The sequence below is a fragment of the Gigantopelta aegis genome, chromosome 3, assembly GCF_016097555.1.
Source record: "Gigantopelta aegis isolate Gae_Host chromosome 3, Gae_host_genome, whole genome shotgun sequence".
Classification (NCBI taxonomy): Eukaryota; Metazoa; Mollusca; class Gastropoda; order Neomphalida; family Peltospiridae; genus Gigantopelta; species Gigantopelta aegis.
In genome coordinates, this window is record NC_054701.1 from 25,476,359 (window position 1) to 25,487,422 (window position 11,064).

The following is an 11,064-nucleotide window of genomic DNA, read 5'->3' on the forward strand; positions in this document are numbered from 1 at the left end:
ATAGTCCTGTTAAAGTCGCAGAACCTAGTTTCAACCCGTCAAACATCGACACTATGTTTCGTTAATCTACAAAACTAACACATTTAAATAAAGTTATAATTATAGTGACGTTGAAACGGGAAGATACATGTGTGCACACACACACACACACACACACACACACACACACACACACAATAGATTAGAGCTCGTCTCCATAATCGTTATTGTCTTCTTTTTTTTTAATACGAAACGTGTATTACACAAACCAGTGTGATTTGATATAATAAACCCTAAGTAGTGTCCGATTTGATTTATCAAAAACGGTTCTAACAGTGAAAACAGCCCGCAACATTCCGAATGGTGTCCTTGATCCTGCTCCAACTATAGAGGATGGGACGTAGCCCAGTGGTAAAGCGCTCGCTTGATACGTGATTGGCTTGGGATCGATCCCCGTCTGTGGGTCCATTGGGTTATTTCTCGTTCCAGCCAATACACCACCGTATATCAAAGGCCGTGGTATGTGTTATCCTCTCTGTGGGGTGGTGCATATAAAAGATCCCTTGCTACTAATGGTAAAATGTAGCTGGTTTTCTCTAATACTATATGTCGAAATTACCAAATATTTGACATCCAATAGCCGATGATTACTAAATCAATGTGCTCTAGTGGTGTCGTTAAACAAAACACTTCTTTTTCGGATTTTTTTTCTTTTTTTCTCTTTTTTTCTTTTTCTTGGTCCACTCCAGGGTCGGCCCTTGAAGTGTAGATTAATTCGGGCAAAAGTAAATCTTATCAAAAGAACAACTTACCCTACTGCGTAGTTACAGACGTAGAAAGTTTTACTGTTTGGACACTTGGCCGAGCCACACCCGATTCGTGACACAGTTGCCGAAACCACCTGTTTGTAAAAGAAAGGAATGTTTGATTAAAGACGCCTCACCTCATGGCTAAATCAGAGCTCCAACAACTGCTATATCGAAAGTCGTGGTGTGTGATCTAATAATAATATATTGGTGGGTGCGGCTGGTTTTTTTAAGTTAGCAGTCTAATAGTCGCTGATTAACTAATGCCCTGGCATAATTTATTTTCATGTATCATAAAAGAACACAAAACACAAAGAATGCACGGGAAAGACAGACAAGCGCATACATATATATATATAATATCATATAATATCTTACATGTTCAGTGCAATCAAATTATGTAATATTTTTCATATTACATAATTTAAGAATTTGATAACTATGCAAATTAGGCGTAAATTAATCGAGGTCACGGCACTAGGTTTATTGACATTTAAGCAAACGTATTAGGGTGACACTCAATAATTGACGTATGCATCCATAGTCATCAAATAAAAACATTTCAATAGCAATTTTACACTGAAAGCTGTCCAGTGTTCAGGAAAAAAAACACACCGTTACGCACTAGTTTATTTTGATGCAAGGACATCCAAAATGACGTCATTTGAGTTTGACGTCATTTCCACTAAAAAGACACCGCCACATATTCTTACGTCATTTGAATATCTAGTAATGGCGGGCCGGAATTAAAGTTCCGTGTTTGGTTTACAAAAACACGTTGTATTAAGCTTGAGATTATATGATAAAGAGATTATTACCCTTGTGTCTTTCGGTATCGTCAATATCATATATTAGGAATAAAAATAATGTATTATGCTTGCCAGAGGCTCGCATAATACAATTTTTATTCCTTATATATGTTATTGACGATATCGAAAAACACTCTAGTAATAACAGTAGTAATATATATTTATTTATTTATTACTCCAGCGGTCACTCATAACAGGGAAAATATTTTCTAACGAACAATACTATTGGACAATTTGACGCTTACAAACCAATGACCTTGTCGGTACTAAATATGACGTCATGTAGTTTAAAGAGTTTGCGTTTACGGCTCTCTGTTTTTGGTGTTAAATTTATAACAAAAAGTTATTTTAATGCAATTCCTCGTAGATTTTATAGCAGAATATAGAGAACTTTTGTTTTTGAAAGTTATCTTTGAACGTGAATAAATTACAAAGTTATAGCAATTCTCAGAACAGTGCGTAAAGTGGTTTACATCGTTTCAATACAGGTTGGCCTTCGTGAATGTGTGTCGAAAATAAAGGCTTTTAGAGAAAAAATAGCTGTGGTAATAAATAGAATAACAAACTCGGTACCAGTTATCAAATTTATGTCCCTCGTGAAATAATGTTCACAGGGGACATAAATTTGATAATAACTGGTAACTCGTTTATTATCTTCTATATATAATACATACATATCCATTTTTCAGAGAGAGAGAGAGAGAGAGAGAGAGAGAGAGAGAGAGAGAGAGAGAGAGAGAGAGAGAGAGAGAGAGAGAGAGAGAGAGAGAGAGAGAGTGAGAGTAAGTACAAATACACTAACTGTGACGTTACGTTATGACATGCCATACCAAGTGTAGAGATAGTAGAAACAGACATAGACGGATAGATGGACGGACATATAGGAGTTTACCTGGGTATAATGGCCAATATCTTTAGTTTTATCTATAGCTCCGACACCATATTTAAAGTTGTTCACTTCGGAGTGCCATCCTTTAACGACCGCGACAAACGAGCTCTGACCAGCTGCTACGTTCTGTCCTATGTACACGCCTGGTAACTCTGTACGAACCAAACAGCTTTTATTACACACATTTCAAGGCTATGTTCTATCCTATGTACACGCCTGGTAATTGTATGAACCAAACAGCTTTTATTACACACATTTCAAGGCTACGCTATATCCTATGTACACGCCTGGTAATTATGTACGAACCAAACAACCTTTATTACACACATTTCAAGGCTACGTTCTATCCTATGTATACGCCTGGTAACTATGTACGAACCAAACAGCTTTTATTACACACATCTCAAGGCTACGTTCTATCCAATGTACACGCCTGGTACCTGTATGACCAAACAGCTTTTATTACACACATTTCAAGGCCACGTTCAGTCCTATGTACACGCCTGGTACCTGTATGACCAAACAGCTTTTATTACACACATTTCAAGGCTACGTTCTATCCAATGTACACGCCTGGTACCTGTATGACCAAACAGCTTTTATTACACACATTTCAAGGCCACGTTCAGTCCTATGTACACGCCTGGTACCTGTATGACCAAACAGCTTTTATTACACACATTTCAAGGCCACGTTCAGTCCTATGTACACGCCTGGTACCTGTATGACCAAACAGCTTTATTACACACATTTCAAGGCTACGTTCTATCCAATGTACACGCCTGGTACCTGTATGACCAAACAGCTTTTATTACACACATTTCAAGGCTACGTTCAGTCCTATGTACACGCCTGGTACCTGTATGACCAAACAGCTTTTATTACACACATTTCAAGGCCACGTTCAGTCCTATGTACACGCCTGGTACCTGTATGACCAAACAGCTTTTATTACACACATTTCAAGGCCACGTTCTATCCAATGTACACGCCTGGTACCTGTATGACCAAACAGCTTTTATTACACACATTTCAAGGCCACGTTCAGTCCTATGTACACGCCTGGTACCTGTATGACCAAACAGCTTTTATTACACACATTTCAAGGCCACGTTCAGTCCTATGTACACGCCTGGTACCTGTATGACCAAACAGCTTTTATTACACACATTTCAAGGCCACGTTCTATCCAATGTATACGCCTGGTACCTGTATGACCAAACAGCTTTTATTACACACATTTCAAGGCTACGTTCAGTCCTATGTACACGCCTGGTACCTGTATGACCAAACAGCTTTTATTACACACATTTCAAGGCCACGTTCAGTCCTATGTACACGCCTGGTACCTGTATGACCAAACAGCTTTTATTACACACATTTCAAGGCCACGTTCTATCCAATGTACACGCCTGGTACCTGTATGACCAAACAGCTTTTATTACACACATTTCAAGGCTACGTTCAGTCCTATGTACACGCCTGGTACCTGTATGACCAAACAGCTTTTATTACACACATTTCAAGGCCACGTTCTATCCAATGTACACGCCTGGTACCTGTATGACCAAACAGCTTTTATTACACACATTTCAAGGCCACGTTCAGTCCTATGTACACGCCTGGTACCTGTATGACCAAACAGCTTTTATTACACACATTTCAAGGCCACGTTCAGTCCTATGTACACGCCTGGTACCTGTATGACCAAACAGCTTTTATTACACACATTTCAAGGCTACGTTCTATCCAATGTACACGCCTGGTACCTGTATGACCAAACAGCTTTTATTACACACATTTCAAGGCTACGTTCAGTCCTATGTACACGCCTGGTACCTGTATGACCAAACAGCTTTTATTACACACATTTCAAGGCCACGTTCAGTCCTATGTACACGCCTGGTACCTGTATGACCAAACAGCTTTTATTACACACATTTCAAGGCCACGTTCTATCCAATGTACACGCCTGGTACCTGTATGACCAAACAGCTTTTATTACACACATTTCAAGGCCACGTTCAGTCCTATGTACACGCCTGGTACCTGTATGACCAAACAGCTTTTATTACACACATTTCAAGGCCACGTTCAGTCCTATGTACACGCCTGGTACCTGTATGACCAAACAGCTTTTATTACACACATTTCAAGGCCACGTTCTATCCTATGTACACGCCTGGTACCTGTATGACCAAACAGCTTTTATTACACACATTTCAAGGCTACGTTCAGTCCTATGTACACGCCTGGTACCTGTATGACCAAACAGCTTTTATTACACACATTTCAAGGCCACGTTCAGTCCTATGTACACGCCTGGTACCTGTATGACCAAACAGCTTTTATTACACACATTTCAAGGCCACGTTCTATCCAATGTACACGCCTGGTACCTGTATGACCAAACAGCTTTTATTACACACATTTCAAGGCCACGTTCAGTCCTATGTACACGCCTGGTACCTGTATGACCAAACAGCTTTTATTACACACATTTCAAGGCCACGTTCTATCCAATGTACACGCCTGGTACCTGTATGACCAAACAGCTTTTATTACACACATTTCAAGGCCACGTTCAGTCCTATGTACACGCCTGGTACCTGTATGACCAAACAGCTTTTATTACACACATTTCAAGGCCACGTTCAGTCCTATGTACACGCCTGGTACCTGTATGACCAAACAGCTTTTATTACACACATTTCAAGGCCACGTTCTATCCAATGTACACGCCTGGTACCTGTATGACCAAACAGCTTTTATTACACACATTTCAAGGCCACGTTCTATCCAATGTACACGCCTGGTACCTGTATGACCAAACAGCTTTTATTACACACATTTCAAGGCCACGTTCAGTCCTATGTACACGCCTGGTACCTGTATGACCAAACAGCTTTTATTACACACATTTCAAGGCCACGTTCAGTCCTATGTACACGCCTGGTACCTGTATGACCAAACAGCTTTTATTACACACATTTCAAGGCCACGTTCTATCCAATGTACACGCCTGGTACCTGTATGACCAAACAGCTTTTATTACACACATTTCAAGGCTACGTACGGCTTCAGTCCTATGTACACGCCTGGTACCTGTATGACCAAACAGCTTTTATTACACACATTTCAAGGCCACGTTCAGTCCTATGTACACGCCTGGTACCTGTATGACCAAACAGCTTTTATTACACACATTTCAAGGCCACGTTCAGTCCTATGTACACGCCTGGTACCTGTATGACCAAACAGCTTTTATTACACACATTTCAAGGCCACGTTCAGTCCTATGTACACGCCTGGTACCTGTATGACCAAACAGCTTTTATTACACACATTTCAAGGCCACGTTCAGTCCTATGTACACGCCTGGTACCTGTATGACCAAACAGCTTTTATTACACACATTTCAAGGCTACGTTCTATCCAATGTACACGCCTGGTACCTGTATGACCAAACAGCTTTTATTACACACATTTCAAGGCTACGTTCAGTCCTATGTACACGCCTGGTACCTGTATGACCAAACAGCTTTTATTACACACATTTCAAGGCCACGTTCAGTCCTATGTACACGCCTGGTACCTGTATGACCAAACAGCTTTTATTACACACATTTCAAGGCTACGTTCAGTCCTATGTACACGCCTGGTACCTGTATGACCAAACAGCTTTTATTACACACATTTCAAGGCCACGTTCAGTCCTATGTACACGCCTGGTACCTGTATGACCAAACAGTTTTTATTACACACATTTCAAGGCTACGTTCAGTCCTATGTACACGCCTGGTACCTGTATGACCAAACAGCTTTTATTACACACATTTCAAGGCTACGTTCAGTCCTATGTACACGCCTGGTACCTGTATGACCAAACAGCTTTTATTACACACATTTCAAGGCCACGTTCAGTCCTATGTACACGCCTGGTACCTGTATGACCAAACAGCTTTTATTACACACATTTCAAGGCCACGTTCAGTCCTATGTACACGCCTGGTACCTGTATGACCAAACAGCTTTTATTACACACATTTCAAGGCTACGTTCAGTCCTATGTACACGCCTGGTACCTGTATGACCAAACAGCTTTTATTACACACATTTCAAGGCTACGTTCTATCCAATGTACACGCCTGGTACCTGTATGACCAAACAGCTTTTATTACACACATTTCAAGGCTACGTTCTATCCAATGTACACGCCTGGTACCTGTATGACCAAACAGCTTTTATTACACACATTTCAAGGCTACGTTCTATCCAATGTACACGCCTGGTACCTGTATGACCAAACAGCTTTTATTACACACATTTCAAGGCTACGTTCTATCCAATGTACACGCCTGGTACCTGTATGACCAAACAGCTTTTATTACACACATTTCAAGGCTACGTTCTATCCAATGTACACGCCTGGTACCTGTATGACCAAACAGCTTTTATTACACACATTTCAAGGCTACGTTCTATCCAATGTACACGCCTGGTACCTGTATGACCAAACAGCTTTTATTACACACATTTCAAGGCTACGTTCTATCCAATGTACACGCCTGGTACCTGTATGACCAAACAGCTTTTATTACACACATTTCAAGGCTACGTTGTATCCAATGTACACGCCTGGTACCTGTATGACCAAACAGCTTTTATTACACACATTTCAAGGCCACGTTCAGTCCTATGTACACGCCTGGTAATTGTATGAAACAAACAGCTTTTATTACACACATTTCAAGGCTACAATCTGTTCTATGTACACGCCTGGTAACTCTGTATGAACCAAACAGCGTTTATTACACACATTTCAAGGCTACAACCTATCCTATGTACACGCCTGGTAACTCTGTATGACCCAAACAGCTTTTATTACACACAGTTCAAGGCTACGTTCTATCCTATGTACACGCCTGGTAACTGTATGAACCAAACAGCTTTTATTACACACATTTCAAGGCTACGTTCTGTTCTATGTACACGCCTGGTAACTCTGTCCAAACAGCTTCTATTAACACACATTTGAAGAGTCTGTACCACCGAATGAATCTCCATAGACGACAATAGGAACATGTACGTAAAACTGCTACACACAGCGCATGAAATGCTGCCGTTAAAGTGGAATGACCTTTGTGCACTAAGCGTCTTTGACATTGACCTCGCGACGTCACGGCGTGGGGACCATCTAAGCGTGGCGTCAGGATGCTCACCTACATACTTGACAGGAGGGCGTGCGCGACTCTTATCTGATGATCCCCACGCTTTGACGTTACGAGGTCATGGTCAAAAACGCTTAATGCACAAAGGTCATTCTCTTCGAACGGCAACATTAGCATATATATGTATACGATACGCCTTCACCTTCTAAGACAATCAAGGGGGTGGGTGGGGTGTAAGCGGGTAAAAGGATGCGTCTTTGACTACCCTAGTCCATCGCAAAACCTGTCATCCTGATTTTAGTAAGCCTGCACAGTCCCACATCATGTTTTTCAAACACAGTAGTAGCTGATAAATTGATACTAGTTGAAATTAAATTACAATAATGTACTGGCCTGACGAATTAATATGTTATTATCATAAGTTATGACACAATTTCTTGTCACATATCTCCCCAATAGTAGCTGTCATTTTATGTGTTTTCCTGTCTGTGGGATGGTGCATATAAAAGATCCCTTGCTACATTAGGAAAAATGTAGCGGGTTTCCTCTGATGACTACTTGTCAGAATTACCCGAATTAAGTAATCAATGTGGTCCACTAGTGTCGGTAAACAAAAATCGACATTAAGAGTTAGGTGCAATTCGATCTTTGACCAGTGATATGCTACCTGTAATGAAATTATTTGATTGTAATTATTATCTTTACATTTCAAAACAAAAAAGAATAAATAAATTTGGTCATAAACCAACTTTGATGCAGCCCCTTTAACATTCAATTTTAACTGTCGATATTCTGTCATACATGTCCATCGTATATACCCCAATAATCGATATAAACAATCCATTTATGAATTATACATGTATGTCAGTTTCACATGACAAGTGAATATTTATTCTTAACATTATGCTCAATGTAATTCTTTTCCTTTTTCACTTTTGTTTCTTTTTTCTTTTTCTTTTTCACTTTTCTTTCTTTACTTTTTTTAATTTATTTTTTATTTTTTATTTGTTTGTGGTTCTTAGGCAACAAACAATAGAATGACGATTTCCGGCGGTTTAATCGCGTTAACATGTGGTAAAAAGTGCATTTATGTTTGGGCAGTATCTTTCTTCTCTTAGAATTTTGGAATTTGTTTATCTTCCATTTTCAGTATTTAAATGTTTTGTTATATTATAAAGCACTACCTGCTTGTAAGGCCAGGTTGTTTTAAAGTAAAGTTTGTTTTGTTTATCGACACCATTAAATTACATTGATTTATTAATCATCGGCTACTGGATGTGAAACACGTGGTAATTTTGACATATTTTCTTATAGAGGAAACCCGCTACATTTTTCCATTAGTAGCAAGGGATCTTTTATATGCACCATCCCATAGACAGAACAGCACATACCACGGCATTTGATATACCAATCATGAAGCACTGGCTGGAATGAGAAATAGGTCAATGGGTCCACCGACGGGGATCGATCCTAGACCGACCGAGCATCAGGCGAACGCTTCACCACTGGGTTGCGTCCTGCCCAAACATTTGGTTAAAGCCAGGTTAAAGTTTGCTTAAAGTTCATATATGATCACATATCCACCTCTAGTTCGGTGGAACCAAAGCTGAACTTCAAACTGTTTTGTTATGTTTTTGTTGTTGTTTTGATTTGGGGTTTTTTGTGTTTCTTGTTGTTGTTGGGTGTGTGTGTGTGTGTGTGTGTGTGTGTGTGTGTGTGTGTGTTATTGTTGTTGCTTTGTCCTGATATAGTAGATATTTATACTAGGAAATGGGTCGGGATACAGCGCCGTGGTAGAGCGTGCTGCACCGGCAGCGTGAGGAGTCGCAGAATCAGGTCATCTTCTACGGACTCACACATAGACATACACACTCACACACCAAGCAGGCACACTCTCACACACCAACCACGCACGCATGTACACACACACACTCTCTCTCTCTCTCTCTCTCTCTCTCTCTCTCTCTCTCTCTCTCTCTCTCTCTATATATATATATATATATATATATATATATATATATCTCACCCACTCACACACACACACACACACAAAGACACACACGCACACACACACTCACACACCAATCATGCACGCATGTACACACACACACACACACACGTACACACACACACATATATATACACATACACTCACACAGACACACACACAGACACTCGCCGCACAGACACACACACATAGGCAGACACACACACACACACACACACACACACACACACACACACACATACAAACAGACTCCACAAAAAATACTTCACCTGGAACGGCCCTGGCGTGGGAGTCGTCATGACCAACTACACACTGCCTCGCCCACTTGGCCGCGACTACCGCCATGTTGTCATCCCAGATCTGAAATAACACGTTTACAAAACCACAAATAGTATTCAGTATACTCAGGAACATGTGCAGGGCAGAGGTTCTTAAATCATATTTAGACAAAACCACAAATGGTATTCAGTATACTCAGGAACATGTGCAGGGCAGGTGGTCTTAAATAACACGTAGACAAAACCACAAATAGTATTCAGTATACTCAGGAACATTTAGGGCAGGGGGTCTGAAATAACACGTTGACAAAACCACAAATAGTATTCAGTATACTCAGGAACATGCAGGGCAGGGGGTCTGAAGTAACAAGTAGACAAAACCACAAACAGTATTCAGTATACTCAGGAACATTTAGGGCAGGGGTTCTTAAATCACATTTAGACAAAACCACAAATAGTATTCAGTATACTCAGGAACATGCAGGGCAGGGGGTCTGAAATAACACGTAGACAAAAACACAAATAGTATTCAGTATACTCAGGAACATGTGTGGGGGACGGGAGAGGGGAGGCTAGATTGTGGTGAGCAAACATTCTAAAGAGTTCGGGTCATGCTCCCCCGGAAAATATATTTAAAAACAAAACAAAATCGCTAAGAATATGAGGGTGGGGCTTTTATTTTCCCAAACACTCCCCTCCCCCAACCCCTTCATTTTCATACGCGCCTGAGTTCATTGTGATGTCTGGCTCCTATACAATATGTAGTAGGTAGTCGCAGAATAAGAGCAGTTTTGGCGGCCTACGACTTGTCTGCAACGGATCAGCAATCGAAATAATGGAAACATTATTCTACAATATTTTATGATCTCCTATAAAGCCCGTCTTGTCACTGTCAAATAGTGTTATTATATGTTCCTCATATGCCGTTGTGCAACGGCCTGAGCGTAATAAACGTCTGTTCTGTTCTGTTCTTTTCTGTTCTGTTCTGCGTCTTGTTTGTGATGGTCTCAGGATTCATTCTTAGGTGTGTGACCGATTGTATGGAACCCGGCTTAATGTTAAAGTTTATTTTGTGTGACGACAATACCAGAACATATTAATTATTTGATCATGGACTATTGGAA

At 40.4% G+C, this 11,064-nt stretch overlaps 1 protein-coding gene across 1 annotated transcript in view; it reads right to left on the minus strand.

The window, feature by feature from the left end:
- LOC121389542 (cysteine-rich venom protein-like) overlaps positions 1 to 10,017 on the minus strand; it is a 26,728-nt gene extending 16,711 nt beyond the window's left edge. Inside the window, exons 1-3 of the mRNA XM_041521213.1 lie at positions 9,932 to 10,017; positions 2,487 to 2,635; positions 792 to 880 (exon numbers count right to left, since the gene is read on the minus strand). Coding sequence (XP_041377147.1) covers positions 792 to 880; positions 2,487 to 2,635; positions 9,932 to 10,007 — 314 coding nt within the window. The 5' untranslated portion in view covers positions 10,008 to 10,017. The remainder of the gene's footprint in view (positions 1 to 791; positions 881 to 2,486; positions 2,636 to 9,931) is intronic.
- Between the last annotated feature and the right edge of the window lie 1,047 nt (positions 10,018 to 11,064).